The sequence below is a fragment of the Salmo salar genome, unplaced genomic scaffold, assembly GCF_965601325.2.
Source record: "Salmo salar unplaced genomic scaffold, fSalSal1 ptg000206l, whole genome shotgun sequence".
In the NCBI taxonomy this organism is placed as follows: domain Eukaryota; kingdom Metazoa; phylum Chordata; class Actinopteri; order Salmoniformes; family Salmonidae; genus Salmo; species Salmo salar.
This window is the reverse complement of record NW_027675329.1, coordinates 220,001-239,048: the sequence shown is the minus strand read 5'-3', so window position 1 is coordinate 239,048 and position 19,048 is coordinate 220,001. Positions and strand designations below refer to the sequence as shown.

Below are 19,048 nucleotides of genomic sequence, written 5' to 3'. Positions count from 1 at the left end.
CGATGTGTTGATGAGGACGATGTGTTGATGAGGACGATGCGTTGATGAGGATGATGCGTTGATGAGGACGATGCGTTGATGAGGACGATGTGTTGATGAGGACGATGTGTTGATGAGGATGATGTGTTGATGAGTTGATGAGGACGATGTGTTGATGAGGACGATGTGTTGATGAGGATGATGTGTTGATGAGGTTGAAGTGTTGATGAGGATGATGTGAGGATGATGTGTTGATGAGTATGATGTATTGATGAGGATGATGAGGATGATGTGTTGATGAGGATGATGTGTTAATGAGGATGATGTGTTGATGAGGATGATGAGGATGATGTGTTGATGAGGATGATGTGTTGATGAGGATGATGAGGATGATGTGTTGATGAGGATGATGTGTTGATGAGGATGAGGATGATGTGTTGATGAGGATGATGTGTTGATGAGGATGATGTGTTGATGAGGATAATGAGGATGATGTGGATGATGTGTTGATGAGGATGATGTGTTGATGAGGATGACGTGTTGATGAGGATGATGTGTTGATGTATGATGCAGCTAAACAGCTTGATACAATCATTTCTGAGGTAGAGCCTCTACTGATTGAAGATATCATCAATGAGGACACTGATCAGGATACAGATCTTCAAGATAGGTTTCTCACAGCCTTTTACAGGGCTCTAAAAGACAGAGAGGTCCAGTTACTAGATAGGTTTCTCACAGCCTTTTACAGGGCTCTAAAAGACAGAGAGGTCCAGTTACTAGATAGGTTTCTCACAGCCTTTTACAGAGCTCTAAAAGACAGAGAGGTCCAGTTACTAGATAGGTTTCTCACAGCCTTTTACAGGACTCTAAAAGACAGAGGTCCAGTTACTAGATAGGTTTCTCACAGCCTTTTACAGGACTCTAAAAGACAGAGAGGTCCAGCTACACAAAAAAACGGTTGCTTTACTAAGACGTCAGTACAGTCAAGACCTATCCATCTGGCATAAAAACATACCATGCTTGATAAGCATCAATCTGATTAAAAAACACCCAAACAAACGATAAAAGCCATATGTAACATGGATACTTCTAGAATAACGCCAGAACTGATCTCCTTAATTAACCAAATTAATGAGCTCACCCCTCCTTCAACACCACCCCCCCCACACACAACACCCCCATCCTATAACTCATACACATGATCACACATTATCACAGGTCCCCCCACAACTGATCTCCTTAATTAACCAAATTATTTAACCAAATTAATGAGCTCACCCCTCCTTCAACACCACCCCCCCACACACATCCACATGGCCCCTACAACCCCAAATGAATGAGAGCACCCCGCCTTCAGCAGCCACACACACACATACACACACACCCAACTCCAATAACCCGTACACATGATCACACATTATCACAGATCCCCAATGAACTTATATCCTTAATTAACCAAATGATTGAGAGCACACCGTCTTCAGCCCCCCCCCCCCCCACACACACACCTCCTATAACTCCTATACATGAGGACAATGAGCAACCACACACCTCCTATACATGAGGACAATGAGCAACCACACACCTCCTATAACTCCTATACATGAAGACAATGAGCAACCACACACCTCCTATAACTCCTATACATGAGGACAATGAGCAACCACACACCTCCTATAACTCCTATACATGAGGACAATGAGCAACCACACACCTCCTATAACTCCTATACATGAAGACAATGAGCAACCACACACCTATAACTCCTATACATGATGACAATGAGCAACCACACACCTCCTATAACTCCTATACATGAGGACAATGAGCAACCACACACCTCCTATACATGAGGACAATGAGCAACCACACACCTCCTATAACTCCTATACATGAAGACAATGAGCAACCACACACCTCCTATAACTCCTATACATGAGGACAATGAGCAACCACACACCTATAACTCCTATACATGATGACAATGAGCAACCTCACGTTGATTTTGATGAATTGGTAAATTGTGTAATCAATCAGATGGGGGACGGTCTTGATAGAAGTGTCCATGTTTTGCATCGCAATAAATTTAACAATACAGAGATTCGTCAGTTTTCTAATTTCACATGTATGAATCAGAGCCATGATTTTGCAGTTTTTTTATGTGATGATTTTGGATAGTCTAGGATAACTTTTAGAAAGGACTACAGATTTAGCTGAACCTCAGGATGTCTTACAGCTTGAAATATGTGGTGATAGTCTGCAGAACACAGTATCACTTGTTTTACCTCACGTCTTGTTCAATCTAATTTATCCATCATAGCTGATAGGACCTTAGAACTTGTTATACAAATAATCTGCCGACCCCTAGGAGGAGGGGGTCAGAGAAGGAAACTAGATAGTCTCACGCAATCAGAAATCATAAAAAATATGAAGACATATCTCATAAACGTTAACAATCCTGGTAATCAGTTATGTTTTGCAATATGTCTATCACATTTACTCCTTCCTGGATGTACTGCTCTAGAAGCTTTACAAAAGGCTAGTGATCTCCAAAAGGCTGTAGGTCTATCACATTTACTCCTTCCTGGATGTACTGCTCTAGAAGCTTTACAAAAGGCTAGTGATCTCCAAAAGGCTGTAGGTCTATCACATTTACTCCTTCCTGGATGTACTGCTCTAGAAGCTTTACAAAAGGCTAGTGACCTCCAAAAGGCTGTAGGTCTATGTATACAGGAGCCTGTGGCTTCTCTGACATAGTCACATTAGAACATTTGATGAACATCCAGATTGTGGTTTTATACCATAGTAGAGTTAATTCAGCTCGCTTGAAATCCCAGAACAACCCTCATCCTCATATTCTGTACTTTTATGTGAAAAACAACCATTTGTTGTATGGTATTACCAACATCAGAGCTTTCTAAGGAGCTCCCTGTGTTTGTCCAACATGTCATTCAGGCTACACCAGACGGGGGGGGGGGGGGGGGGGGGGGGGGGGCACTCTAGTCAGTATAACTGTTCAGTTTGTCAGGATGAAACATGTCTGATGCAAACCGTACAACTAACACCTTGTGAGGATTCTCATCTGACATGTCGTTCCTGCTACTGCTACGAAAAACACAAACTTGAAACATGGCATCCCAAGGCATGTAAATCTGTCAGCAGTTTTGACATTAACAAGAAATGTCCAAAATATCATCGCAATTACAACGTTAAAATAGACAACCCCCAACCTCACGTATGGGGTATCCTAAACTGCCCTGTCTGTAAAGGTATGTGGTATCCTACACTGCCCTGTCTGTAAAGGTATGTGGTATCCTACACTGCCCTGTCTGTAAAGGTATGTGGTATCCTACACGGCCCTGTCTTTAAAGGTATGTGGTATCCTACACTGCCCTGTCTGTAAAGGTATGTGGTATCCTACACTGCCCTGTCTGTAAAGGTATGTGGTATCCTACACTGCCCTGTTTGTAAAGGTATGTGGTATCCTACACTGCCCTGTCTGTAAAGGTATGTGGTATCCTACACTGCCCTGTCTGTAAAGGTATGTGGTATCCTACACTGCCCTGTCTGTAAAGGTATGTGGTATCCTACACTGCCCTGTCTGTAAAGGTATGTGGTATCCTACACTGCCCTGTCTGTAAAGGTATGTGGTATCCTACACTGCCCTGTCTGTAAAGGTATGTGGTATCCTACACTGCCCTGTCTGTAAAGGTATGTGGTATCCTACACTGCCCTGTCTGTAAAGGTATGTGGTATCCTACACTGCCCTGTCTGTAAAGGTATGTGGTATCCTACACTGCCCTGTCTGTAAAGGTATGTGGTATCCTACACTGCCCTGTCTGTAAAGGTATGTGGTATCCTACACTGCCCTGTCTGTAAAGGTATGTGGTATCCTACACTGCCCTGTCTGTAAAGGTATGTGGTATCCTACACTGCCCTGTCTGTAAAGGTATGTGGTATCCTACACTGCCCTGTCTGTAAAGGTATGTGGTATCCTACACTGTCCTGTCTGTAAAGGTATGTGGTATCCTACACTGCCCTGTCTGTAAAGGTATGTGGTATCCTACACTGCCGTATCTGTAAAGGTATGTGGTATCCTACACTGCCCTGTCTGTAAAGGTATGTGGTATCCTACACTGCCCTGTCTGTAAAGGTATGTGGTATCCTACACTGCCCTGTCTGTAAAGGTATGTGGTATCCTACACTGCCCTGTCTGTAAAGGTATGTGGTATCCTACACTGCCCTGTCTGTAAAGGTATGTGGTATCCTACACTGCCCTGTCTGTAAAGGTATGTGGTATCCTAAACTGCCCTGTCTGTAAAGGTATGTGGTATCCTACACTACCCTGTCTGTAAAGGTAAGTGGTATCCTACACTGCCCTGTCTGTAAAGGTATGTGGTATCCTACACTGCCCTGTCTGTAAAGGTATGTGGTATCCTACACTGCCCTGTCTGTAAAGGTATGTGGTATCCTACACTGCCCTGTCTGTAAAGGTATGTGGTATCCTAAACTGCCCTGTCTGTAAAGGTATGTGGTATCCTACACTGCCCTGTCTGTAAAGGTAAGTGGTATCCTACACTGCCCTGTCTGTAAAGGTATGTGGTATCCTACACTGCCCTGTCTGTAAAGGTATGTGGTATCCTACACTGCCCTGTCTGTAAAGGTATGTGGTATCCTACACTGCCCTGTCTGTAAAGGTATGTGGTATCCTACACTGCCCTGTCTGTAAAGGTATGTGGTATCCTACACTGCCCTGTCTGTAAAGGGGCTTTGAAAAGCAAAGACACTGAAGTGGTTCAGGAAGTGGAACATGAGTGCTACATTCAGCCATTGGATGAAGATGAACATTCAGAGACATTTGTGTTTTATGACTTTGAGAGTAATCAGCAACCAGGGGTTTATCTACCAATTGTTGTATCCACCATGACTTTCAAGGGTGAAAAGTGGTCAGCAGACAGACTCAACTGTGCTAACATTTATATAACCTCGGTAATAAAACACTGTGCTCTACTCTGTCTGAAACATTTATAAAACCCCCAGTACTAAAACACTGTGCTCTACTCTGTCTAAAACATTTATAAACCCCCAGTACTAAAACACTGTGCTCTACTCTGTCTAAAACATTTAGAAACCCCAGTACTAAAACACTGTGCTCTACTCTGTCTAAAACATTTATAAAACCCCAGTACTAAAACACTGTGCTCTACTCTGTCTAAAACATTTATAAAACCCCAGTACTAAAACACTGTGCTCTAATCTGTCTAAAACATTTATAAACCCCCAGTACTAAAACACTGTGCTCTACTCTGTCTAAAACATTTATAAACCCCAGTACTAAAACACTGTGCTCTACTCTGTCTAAAACATTTATAAACCCCAGTACTAAAACACTGTGCTCTACTCTGTCTAAAACATTTATAAACCCCAGTACTAAAACACTGTGCTCTACTCTGTCTAAAACATTTATAAATCCCCAGTACTAAAACACTGTGCTCTACTCTGTCTAAAACATTTATAAACCCCCAGTACTAAAACACTGCTCAACTCTGTCTAAAACATTTATAAACCCCCAGTACTAAAACACTGTGCTCTACTCTGTCTAAAACATTTATAAAACCCTGCTACTAAAACACTGTGCTCTACTCTGTCTAAAACATTTATAAACCCCCAGTACTAAAACACTGTGCTCTACTCTGTCTAAAACATTTATAAAACCCTGCTACTAAAACACTGTGCTCTACTCTGTCTAAAACATTTATAAAACCCCAGTACTAAAACACTGTGCTCTACTCTGTCTAAAACATTTATAAACCCCCAGTACTAAAACACTGCTCAACTCTGTCTAAAACATTTATAAACCCCAGTACTAAAACACTGTGCTCTACTCTGTCTAAAACATTTATAAAACCCTGCTACTAAAACACTGTGCTCTACTCTGTCTAAAACATTTATAAATCCCCAGTACTAAAACACTGTGCTCTACTCTTTCTAAAACATTTATAAAACCCTGCTACTAAAACACTGTGCTCTACTCTGTCTAAAACATTTATAAACCCCCAGTACTAAAACACTGTGCTCTACTCTGTCTAAAACATTTATAAACCCCCCGTACTAAAACACTGTGCTCTACTCTGTCTAAAACATTTATAAAACCCCGGTACTAAAAACACTGTGCTCTACTCTGTCTAAAACATTTATAAACCCCCGGTACTAAAACACTGTGCTCTACTCTTTCTAAAACATTTATAAACCCCAGTACTAAAACACTGTGCTCTACTCTGTCTAAAACATTTATAAACCCCCAGTACTAAAACACTGTGCACTACTCTGTCTAAAACATTTATAAACCCCCAGTACTAAAACACTGTGCTCTACTCTGTCTAAAACATTTATAAAACCCCGGTACTAAAACACTGTGCTCTACTCTGTCTAAAACATTTATAAACCCCCAGTACTAAAACACTGTGCTCTACTCTGTCTAAAACATTTATAAAACCCCAGTACTAAAACACTGTGCTCTACTCTGTCTAAAACATTTATAAACCCCTGCTACTAAAACACTGTGCTCTACTCTGTCTAAAACATTTATAAAAACCCCAGTACTAAAACACTGTGCACTACTCTGTCTAAAACATTTATAAACCCCCAGTACTAAAACACTGTGCTCTACTCGGTCTAAAACATTTATAAACCCCCAGTACTAAAACACTGTGCTCTACTCTGTCTAAAACATTTATAAAACCCTGCTACTAAAACACTGTGCTCTACTCTGTCTAAAACATTTATAAACCCCCAGTACTAAAACACTGTGCTCTACTCTGTCTAAAACATTTATAAAACCCTGCTACTAAAACACTGTGCTCTACTCTGTCTAAAACATTTATAAAACCCCAGTACTAAAACACTGTGCTCTACTCTGTCTAAAACATTTATAAACCCCCAGTACTAAAACACTGCTCAACTCTGTCTAAAACATTTATAAACCCCCAGTACTAAAACACTGTGCTCTACTCTGTCTAAAACATTTATAAACCCCAGTACTAAAACACTGTGCTCTACTCTGTCTAAAACATTTATAAAACCCTGCTACTAAAACACTGTGCTCTACTCTTTCTAAAACATTTATAAATCCCCAGTACTAAAACACTGTGCTCTACTCTGTCTAAAACATTTATAAACCCCCAGTACTAAAACACTGTGCTCTACTCTGTCTAAAACATTTATAAATCCCCAGTACTAAAACACTGTGCTCCTACTCTTTCTAAAACATTTATAAAACCCTGCTACTAAAACACTGTGCTCTACTCTGTCTAAAACATTTATAAACCCCCAGTACTAAAACACTGTGCTCTACTCTGTCTAAAACATTTATAAACCCCCAGTACTAAAACACTGTGCTCTACTCTGTCTAAAACATTTATAAACCCCAGTACTAAAACACTGTGCTCTACTCTGTCTAAAACATTTATAAACCCCAGTACTAAAACACTGTGCTCTACTCTGTCTAAAACATTTATAAACCCCAGTACTAAAACACTGTGCACTACTCTGTCTAAAACATTTATAAACCCCAGTACTAAAACACTGTGCTCTACTCTGTCTAAAACATTTATAAACCCCAGTACTAAAACACTGTGCTCTACTCTGTCTAAAACATTTATAAACCCCCGGTACTAAAAACACTGTGCTCTACTCTGTCTAAAACATTTATAAAACCCTGCTACTAAAACACTGTGCTCTACTCTTTCTAAAACATTTATAAACCCCCGGTACTAAAACACTGTGCTCTACTCTGTCTAATACATTTATAAACCCCCGCTACTAAAACACTGTGCTCTACTCTGTCTAAAACATTTATAAAACCCTGCTACTAAAACACTGTGCTCTACTCTGTCTAAAACATTTATAAAACCTCGGTACTAAAACACTGTGCTCTACTCTGTCCTAAAACATTTATAAACCCCCAGTACTAAAACACTGTGCTCTACTCTGTCTAAAACATTTATAAAACCCCGGTACTAAAACACTGTGCTCTACTCTGTCTAAAACATTTATAAACCCCCGGTACTAAAACACTGTGCTCTACTCTTTCTAAAACATTTATAAACCCCAGTACTAAAACACTGTGCTCTACTCTGTCTAAAACATTTATAAACCCCCAGTACTAAAACACTGTGCACTACTCTGTCTAAAACATTTATAAACCCCCAGTACTAAAACACTGTGCTCTACTCTGTCTAAAACATTTATAAAACCCCGGTACTAAAACACTGTGCTCTACTCTGTCTAAAACATTTATAAACCCCCAGTACTAAAACACTGTGCTCTACTCTGTCTAAAACATTTATAAAACCCCAGTACTAAAACACTGTGCTCTACTCTGTCTAAAACATTTATAAACCCCTGCTACTAAAACACTGTGCTCTACTCTGTCTAAAACATTTATAAAAACCCCAGTACTAAAACACTGTGCACTACTCTGTCTAAAACATTTATAAACCCCCAGTACTAAAACACTGTGCTCTACTCGGTCTAAAACATTTATAAATCCCTGCTACTAAAACACTGCTCAACTCTGTCTAAAACATTTATAAACCCCCAGTACTAAAACACTGTGCTCTACTCTGTCTAAAACATTTATAAAACCTCGGCCTAAGCCCACAGTCCCTTGATCGGCCACTTGAGAAAGGCGATAATGTGTTTCAGCCTGGGGCTGGGATGACGACATTCTGTTTTTTCCCAGGCTCTGAGAGCCTATGGAAGACGTAGGAAGTGTCACGTTAGAGCAGAGATCCTTTGTAAAAGATAGAGAATGCAAAGAAGTTCAAGAAATGGTCAGACAGGCCACTTCCTGTAAAGGAATCTCTCAGGTTTTGACCTGCCATTTGAGTTCTGTTATACTCACAGACACCATTCAAACAGTTGTAGAAACTTTGGAGTGTTTTCTATCCAAAGCCAATAATTATATGCATATTCTAGTTACTGGGCAGGAGTAGTAACCAGATTAAATCGGGTACGTTTTTTATCCAGCCGTGAAAATACTGCCCCCTAGCCATAACAGGTTAAATTAAAATAACTGGGTAATCCATTACCCACCGGGTCAACATAGTATAATACATAGTGGATAGAGATGGTGATTGTGTACCTAAAGTGGAGTCTAAAGTGGAGTTTTACTATCATTTTACCATAAGTAAATGCAATATTTTGGTTCTGATCCGTTTTAATCTCATCCTGAATGTTTTCAAAATATTTCTTGCTTACAGGTACATCGTGTAACTTCTCATAGTTAACAGTGATTCCGTCCCCATCCTTTCCATCTATATGAACTGTTCTCAGAACTGGTACATTACTGTCTCCTACACTTTGATAGGATATGATGTCAGTATACACCAACATGTTGTTGAACCCTGCATGTAGATCCACAGGGTATGTTGTTAAACCCTGCATGTATATCCACAGGGTATGTTGTTGAACCCTGCATGTATATCCACAGGGTATGTTGTTGAACCCTGCATGTATATCCACAGGGTATGTTGTTGAACCCTGCATGTATATCCACAGGGTATGTTGTTAAACCCTGCATGTATATCCACAGGGTATGTTGTTAAACCCTGCATGTATATCCACAGGGTATGTTGTTGAACCCTGCATGTATATCAAAAATGAATTATAAATAAATATATACATATAATATAATAATATATATATAATAAATTACCACTGGTCTGTATAGCTAGCTAATCATCCCCAACATGTAGGATAAATTACCACTGGTCTGTATAGCTAGCTCATCATCCCCAACATGCAGGATACATTACCACTGGTCTGTATAGCTAGCTCATCATCCCCAACATGTAGGATACATTACCACTGGTCTGTATAGCTAGCCCTGTGATTTGTACATAGTTACAGGCGATATTTGGGTTCTATTCAAATTTAGAAAACCATTTTTTGGAGCATCATATATTGATGATTTAAACTCTTTATACTCCCTTTCTCTATGTTTTAGCCTGTGTCCTACTTCTGATGTAAAGGTCGTCACGGGCGTGTCAGTACTTAACAAATCCATGTTTTATTTCTTTCTTCTTTAGAGTTTTCTGGGGTTTATCTCTCTTGAGGTTTCTTGTCGCTTGTAGTGTTGACAGGACAAGTCTAACACTTACTTATACTCAGGCAGACCTACCCCGGAAACGTATTTTTCATTCTGCAGATGGTCACAAGCTCACTACACAGCAGCTCCATAAGTTCACTACACACATTATTCAAACAGTTCAAATGCAGGCCTCCCCCATTCACTACAAAAATTCCCAACTGTTCCCAAGATCACCACACATTAAAACAACACATTTCTCTGCATCTATCTGGTGTCCGTGACAATAAAACATTATAAAAAGCTAGCTAACATAAAGAAAATTACAGCATTGATTTTTTTTAATTACAACTGTTAATTTAACAATGCTGGTTATAAATCTTGTTGACATACATCCAAGGACAGCTTGACTTGCATTACATTCTCACTGCAGAAAAATATTCTCATGAAATCACATGACTTCTAGTTATAGAAAAGGATTTCTGTAAACACGGCCTGCTACAAGCAGGAAACAAGTTATGGACAAACCAGAAATGTAACATATATGTTTGACAGTAACCCTGGATGATGAATGTGTGAACTATCTTGTCATCTTTGTGGGTAACCACAATGGAACATTCTAGTCTTTAAGGACATGATCTGGCAGAACAGGTTTCAGCAAAGTATGGAGTCATTGTTTTCAGGAAGGTGTACCCATGGAGATAGGAGGGACAGGAGGCAGACTAAGGTACAAGGGAAGCCAACTACTGTCCTACAAAGACAAACAGCATCTACACAAACAGCCACCTGAACTACTGTCCTACAAAGACAAACAGCATCTACACAAACAGCCACCTGAACTACTGTCCTACAAAGACAAACAGCATCTACACAAACAGCCACCTGAACTACTGCCCTACAAAGACAAACAGCATCTACACAAACAGCCACCTGAACTACTGCCCTACAAAGACAAACAGCATCTACACAAACAGCCACCTGATCTACTGTCCTACAAAGACAAACAGCATCTACACAAACAGCCACCTGAACTACTGTCCTACAAAGACAAACAGCATCTACACAAACAGCCACCTGAACTACTGCCCTACAAAGACAAACAGCATCTACACAAACAGCCACCTGAACTACTGTCCTACAAAGACAAACAGCATCTACACAAACAGCCACCTGAACTACTGTCCTACAAAGACAAACAGCAGTCTACACAAACAGCCACCTGAACTACTGTCCTACAAAGACAAACAGCATCTACACAAACAGCCACCTGAACTACTGTCCTACAAAGACAAACAGCATCTACACAAACAGCCACCTGAACTACTGTCCTACAAAGACAAACAGCATCTACACAAACAGCCACCTGAACTACTGTCCTAGAAAAGACAAGGGGCAGTCTACACAAACAGCCACCTGAACTACTGCCCTACAAAGACAAACAGCATCTACACAAACAGCCACCTGAACTACTGTCCTACAAAGACAAACAGCATCTACACAAACAGCCACCTGAACTACTGCCCTACAAAGACAAACAGCATCTACACAAACAGTGAATCTGAGAAAAATGACTTTAAAGTTTGTTTTCTAGTCCATGCATATCAACCATGACCACTGATCTGACCTATGACCCTTAAAATGCTGATACTGCACTCTGCCTTTGTAGGACCTTAAACAGCTGTATGGGTAATGAAAAAGCAAAGTGCAGCATCTAGAAATCTAAAGGTGTTGATCCAGCTTTCTGGTTGTTTTCTGTTTGATGGAAACAGTTTGAGAGTTCTAACTACATTCCAACTGTATTTAATGGTGTTGTGTAGTTGTGTTGCCATGTTGTGAATGTTGTATTGTAGTAACCCTCAACTGTATTTAATGGTGTTATGTAGTTGTGTTGTGAATGTTGTGAATGTTGTATTGTAGTAACCAACTGTATTTAATGGTGTTATGTAGTTGTGTTGTCATGTTGTGAATGTTCTATTGTGGTAAGCAACTGTATTTAATGGTGTTATGTAGTTGTGTTGTCATGTTGTGAATGTTGTATTGTAGTAACCAACTGTATGTAATGGTGTTATGTAGTTGTGTTGTCATGTTGTGAATGTTGTATTGTAGTAACCAACTGTATTTAATGGTGTTATGTAGTTGTGTTGTCATGTTGTGAATGTTGTATTGTAGTAACCAACTGTATTTAATGGTGTTATGTAGTTGTGTTGTCATGTTGTGAATGTTGTATTGTAGTAACCAACTGTATTTAATGGTGTTATGTAGTTGTGTTGTCATGTTGTGAATGTTGTATTGTAGTAACCAACTGTATTTAATGGTGTTATGTGGTTGTGTTGTCATGTTGTGAATGTTGTATTGTAGTAACCAACTGTATTTAATGGTGTTATGTAGTTGTGTTGTTATGTTGTGAATGTTGTATTGTAGTAACCAACTGTATTTAATGGTGTTATGTAGTTGTGTTGTCATGTTGTGAATGTTGTATTGTAGTAACCAACTGTATTTAATGGTGTTATGTAGTTGTGTTGTCATGTTGTGAATGTTGTATTGTAATAACCAACTGTATTTAATGGTGTTATGTAGTTGTGTTGTCATGTTGTGAATGTTGTATTGTAGTAATCCTCAACTGTATTTAATGGTGTTGTGTAGTTGTGTTGTCATGTTGTGAATGTTGTATTGTAGTAATCCTCAACTGTATTTAATGGTGTTGTGTAGTTGTGTTGTAATGTTGTGAATGTTGTATTGTAGTAACCCTCAACTGTATTTAATGGTGTTATGTAGTTGTGTTGTCATGTTGTGAATGTTGTATTGTAGTAACCAACTGTATTTAATGGTGTTATGTAGTTGTGTTGTCATGTTGTGAATGTTGTATTGTAGTAACCAACTGTATTTAATGGTGTTATGTAGTTGTGTTGTCATGTTGTGAATGTTGTATTGTAGTAACCAACTGTATTTAATGGTGTTATGTAGTTGTGTTGTCATGTTGTGAATGTTGTATTGTAGTAACCAACTGTATTTAATGGTGTTATGTAGTTGTGTTGTCATGTTGTGAATGTTGTATTGTAGTAACCAACTGTATTTAATGGTGTTATGTAGTTGTGTTGTCATGTTGTGAATGTTGTATTGTAGTAACCAACTGTATTTAATGGTGTTATGTAGTTGTGTTGTCATGTTGTGAATGTTGTATTGTAGTAACCAACTGTATTTAATGGTGTTATGTAGTTGTGTTGTGTAGTTGTGTTGTCATGTTGTGAATATTGTATTGTAGTAACCAACTGTATTTAATGGTGTTATGTAGTTGTGTTGTCATGTTGTGAATGTTGTATTATAGTAACCAACTGTATTTAATGGTGTTATGTAGTTGTGTTGTCATGTTGTGAATGTTGTATTGTAATAACCAACTGTATTTAATGGTGTTATGTAGTTGTGTTGTCATGTTGTGAATGTTGTATTGTAGTAACCAACTGTATTTAATGGTGTTATGTAGTTGTGTTGTCATGTTGTGAATGTTGTATTGTAGTAGGCCTAACCCTCACCAACAGAGACAGCAACAGACAACACAGAGAAAGTGATGGAGAGAGGCAGAGGATGGGAGTGTACAGTAGACTGGGATTCTAATTACTGCATTGTGTGTGTGTGTGTGTGTGTGTGTGTGTGTGTGTGTGTGTGTGTGTGTGAGTGTGTGTGTGTGTGTGTGTGTGTGTGTGAGTGTGTGTGTGTGTGTGTGTGTGTGTGTGTGTGTGTGTGTGTGTGTGTGTGTGTGTGTGTGTGTGTGAGAGGGTGTTTTGGTACTGTAGGATTCTTTAATCAATGTGGCTCATTGGACAGGTCAGAGTCTCAACACAATTGAAAACTTACCATCAATAAAACACCAAATGATGTAATTTCTTGTGGAAGAATGGTGTCACATCCCTCCAATAGACTTCCAGACAGTTGTAGAATGTTTGCCAAGGCTCATTGTAAGAGCTGTAAAGAGAGAGGGACTCGGAGAGAGAACAGGTAGAACCTGATATGTAAATGAGCAGAGCAAACGAAAGCAACTTTCAACGACCGAATGATCATTCAGACTCTGTTTCTATTGAGAGATAAAAGGTAAGACGACGATTGTCATGTGTATTAATATAGTTGATGATATTGTTGTGTGTATTCATATAGTTGATGGTATTGTTATGTGTATTAATATAGTTGATGATATTGTTGTGTGTATTAATATAGTTGATGATATTGTTGTGTGTATTCATGTAGTTGATGATATTGTTATGTGTATTAATATAGTTGATGATATTGTTATGTGTATTCATATAGTTGATGGTATTGTTGTGTGTATTAATATAGTTGATGATATTGTCATGTGTATTAATATAGTTGATGGTATTGTTGTGTGTATTAATATAGTTGATATTGTTATGTATATTAATATAGTTGATGATATTGTTGTGTGTATTCATATAGTTGATGATATTGTTATGTGTATTAATATAGTTGATGATATTGTTGTGTGTATTAATATAGTTGATGATATTGTTGTGTGTATTAATATAGTTGATGATATTGTTGTGTGTATTCATGTAGTTGATGATATTGTTATGTGTATTAATATAGTTGATGATATTGTTATGTGTATTCATATAGTTAATTATAATTTTGGTGGACAGTGTTAAAATAGTCCTACTCTCCTTAAAATGTTTTGGATATAAATTAGATGCGTGGGGTGAATTCGTTCTGTGCCCATCTGTGTGCCCCAGGGTGATCGCTCCTACACTATCTACAATCTAAAAGGGTTCTTTGGCTGTCCCCATAGGAGAACCCTTTGTAGAACCCTTTTTGGTACTAGGTAGAACACTTTTGGGTTCCGTGAAGAACCCTTTCCACAGAGGGTTCTACATGGAAGCCAGAAGGGTTCTACCTGGAACCCAAAAGCGTTCTCCTATGGGGACGGCAGGAGGACCCGTTTGGAACCCTTTATTCTAAGAGTGTACTGTATCATAGGTCTATAGACTTGTCTTCTCAAAACAGGCTTAAAATACAACAAGCAACAAACAAACATGTTCTCTTTATAATCTACAGTTAACTCTTTTCACTCAGGAAGGTATGTTGTGTGAAAGAGAGACTAATAAATATTGTTCGAGAGACTAACAACAACTTACACTTCCTCAAAACAGTTTGTGTGTATTCATTAGTGCCCACCGTAGCAAAACGTTTGGCAACAGAAACCGTTTAGGTCACATTGTACAGCGTTTAGAGTAAACGGTTTATGTTTTATTTAACATCTTAAAACTGTTGGCTGTGGAGTAAACTAATGAATACAACCCAGGTTGTTGCCTACGACTCGGCATGTTGATACCTGCCTCTTGCTGAAACCTGAACGTAGCCTGAGGGGTATACTATGATACAGGCTTGATATACTGGTTTTCTAAAGCTAGCCAGCTTCAGTTAGCTTCACATTCCAGCTCAGGCCTCATCCATCAGAATATACAGAACAGAACATAAAAAAATCGCAATGAAGTTTCAAGGTGAGAATCCTGCCAGGGATTATTGTAAAGTGTGTAGATAAATTAAATGTAATGTTAGTATAGTGAATGACAGTAAAACACTCATAACAGTCTACTACTACTGAGACAGGTTGGTGTAATGTTAGTATAGTGAATGACAGTAAAACGCTCCTAACAGTCTACTACTACTAAGACATGTTGGTGTAATGTTAGTATAGTGAATGACAGTAAAACACTCCTAACAGTCTACTACTACAGAGATAGGTTGGTGTAATGTTAGTATAGTGAATGACAGTAAAACACTCCTAATAGTCTACTACTACTGAGACAGGTTGGTGTAATGTTAGTATAGTGAATGACAGTAAAACACTCCTAACAGTCTACTACTACAGAGACAGGTTGTTGTCAGTTTAATCAGACAAAATGGAGCAGACTGGACGTGGTCAAGTCAAATTCAATATATCAATATTCATATATTATAGTTCTACATTTAACATTTCATATGATAATGTAATTGTATCATAGTTCCACTATAGTGCAGTGATCCTCTACATTTCATATGATAATGTAATTGTATCATAGTTCCTCTATAGTGTAGTGATCCTCTACATTTCATATGATAATGTAATTGTATCATAGTTCCTCTATAATGTAGTGATCCTCTACATTTCATGTGATAATGTAATTGTATCATAGTTCCACTATAGTGCAGTGATCCTCTACATTTCATATGATAATGTAATTGTATCATAGTTCCTCTATAGTGCAGTGATCCTCTACATTTCATATGATAATGTAATTGTATCATAGTTCCTCTATAGTGCAGTGATCCTCGCTATATGAGCCACTTCACAATTCCAACCAAGTGACCCAATTGGTGCCAATGGCGCGATGCGTAGGTTGTTGGCCTTTTACATGTGCGACCTGGGTTCACTTCCCTGCCCAGCTGTTTGCTACATTGGTGTCAAAAGTGGTATGGTGTCTGTGAGAACATCAGAATGGACCGGATGTGTGAGGGGTCTGAGTAGTCGAAGCACGGGACTAATTAACATATTGATACTGGGTTAACACTATTTATACTGATACTGGGTTAACACTATTGATACTGATACACTATTGATATTGATACTGGGTTAACACTATTGATACTGATACTGGGTTAAACCTATTGATACTGATACTGGGTTAACACTATTAATACTGATACTGGGTTAACCCTATTGATATTGATACTGGGTTAACACTATTGATACTGATACTGGGTTAACCCTATTGATACTGATACTGGGTTAACCCTATTGATATTGATACTGGGTTAACCCTATTAATACTGATACTGGGTTAACCCTATTGATACTGATACTGGGTTAACACTATTGATACTGATACTGGGTTAACACTATTTATATGTTAAGGGCTCTAACATTGGAACAAAACTATTTGTCTCCCTCTTGATGTTGCTTGCAGTTCCTCTCTCTCTTCCTGCATTCCTCTAACCCCTCCCTCCCTCCCTCTAACCCCACCCCTCTGGCAGAACCAGGAAGTCCATCCCCCTTCACAAACTCTCTTCTGAGGAAACGAAACTGATCTGAGTCTCTGTGTCGTCTGTCTGTGTGAGAGTGAACAACCGTCTAAATGGCTCAACAGGGAGTTCTGCTGCACCAGGACCAGTTCTGTTGTTCTGTCTGTCTGGATCTACTGAAGGAGCCAGTCACCATCCCCTGTGGACACAGTTACTGTAGGAGCTGTATTGAGGGCTGCTGGGATCAGGATGTTCTGAAAGGGGTCTATAGCTGTCCTCAGTGCAGACAGACCTTCACTCCAAGGCCTATTCTGACAAAAAGTAACCTATTGGCTGAGGTGGTGGAGAAACTGAAGAAGACAGGACTCCAGGCTGCTCCCCCTCCTGCTCTGTGCTATGCTGGACCTGGAGATGTGGCGTGTGATGTCTGCACTGGGACCAGAAAGCAGAAAGCCCTCATGTCCTGTCTGGTGTGTCTGGCCTCTTACTGTGAGACTCACCTCCAATCTCACTACGAATCTCCAGCTTTCAAGAAGCACAAGCTGGTCAAAGCCACCGCACAACTACAGGAGAAGATCTGCTCTCATCATGACAAACTGCTGGAGGTTTACTGTCGTACCGATCAGCAGTGTATCTGTTATCTGTGTACAATGGATGAACATAAAGGCCATGATACAGTGTCAGCTGCAGCAGAGAGGACTGAGAAACAGGTAAGACCAGAACAACTTGTTGGTGACTGTCTGATAAACAAAGAATTAAAGATACAGTAGGAACTAAGGCTGTTTGAATATGAGATCATTCAAATGAAATGAATCCTCAGCAGAACAAATATGAACACAAACCTTGAGTATATTGATATGTCAACCCAGATTCTCCAGATGTATCACCATTTTATAATGTCAAACACTATTATCATTCTGAATGCCCTTTTATGAGTCCAAAGTTCAGTCTCAACCTGTTGATACATGTAGTCCTACCATAAAAACTATAGTCATTCACATAGCAACAAATAAATATCATTTAGTAAATGGACCATCCATTTTTTTAGATCTTCCTCTCTATGGGCCCTATGTCACATTACTATACTATTGATCTACTGGACTAATAAAGCTTGATAGCTCATTGAAGAGTGATTCTCCACAGAGGCAGCTGGGGATGAGTCAGCAGAAGGTCCAGCAGAGATTCCAGGAGAGAGAGAAGGAGCTGAAGGAGCTCCAACAGGCTGTGGAGTCTTTCAAGGTGAGTATTGTTGACCAGAGGAGACACACCATTTCACCTGTCTCCTCCAGTCAGAGAGAGAGAGAGAGAGAGAGGTAGAGGGGCCCCTATCCAATCCCACTGACCCCACTGTTGGGAACAGGTTGTCACTGCTGAGGCAGTGAAGAAAGTAGAGGAGGATGGGTCAAGGCTGAGGGATCCTGAGAGGATCCCTGTGAGTAGTAGATCTGTGACAGCACAGAGGGATGGGCCAACGAGGGATATATGCTTCAGTAAGGTTGGCTTCTTAGTGTTCATAGCAAATGGTTATCAACTGTACCGCAGAAATGGAATGTAAATCACAGAACAAAAATTGGCTTCTTAGTGTATTTGGTCATACTAGATTTGACTTCAGAAGAGTTCCAGGGTGTGTTGAGTGGTGGTGTCCCGTCCTCCCAGGCCGTTGGCCTGGTGCAGGAGCAGATAGGGTCAAAGTAGTGGAATGGGGTAGTGGGTTTTAATGAGTGTAGGGTTAGTTGGCCTGGTGCAGGAGCAGATAGGGTCAAAGTAGTGGAATGGGGTAGTGGGTTTTAATGAGTGTAGGGTTAGTTGGCCTGGTGCAGGAGCAGATAGGGTCAAAGTAGTGGAATGGGGTAGTGGGTTTTAATGAGTGTAGGGTTAGTTGGCCTGGTGCAGGAGCAGATAGGGTCAAAGTAGTGGAATGGGGTAGTGGGTTTTAATGAGTGTAGGGTTAGTTGGAAGGGTGTTTTTTAG

At 39.5% G+C, this 19,048-nt stretch overlaps 1 protein-coding gene across 1 annotated transcript in view; it reads left to right on the top strand.

Annotated features, from left to right (window-relative positions):
* The first annotated feature begins 16,916 nt into the window (after window positions 1–16,916).
* The window catches only part of LOC145867107 (tripartite motif-containing protein 16-like), an 8,658-nt gene continuing 6,526 nt past the window's right edge, over window positions 16,917–19,048 (top strand). The window contains exons 1-2 of the mRNA XM_082971151.1: window positions 16,917–17,787; window positions 18,221–18,316. Of these exons, the coding sequence (XP_082827277.1) occupies window positions 17,191–17,787; window positions 18,221–18,316 (693 nt within the window). The 5' untranslated portion in view covers window positions 16,917–17,190. The remainder of the gene's footprint in view (window positions 17,788–18,220; window positions 18,317–19,048) is intronic.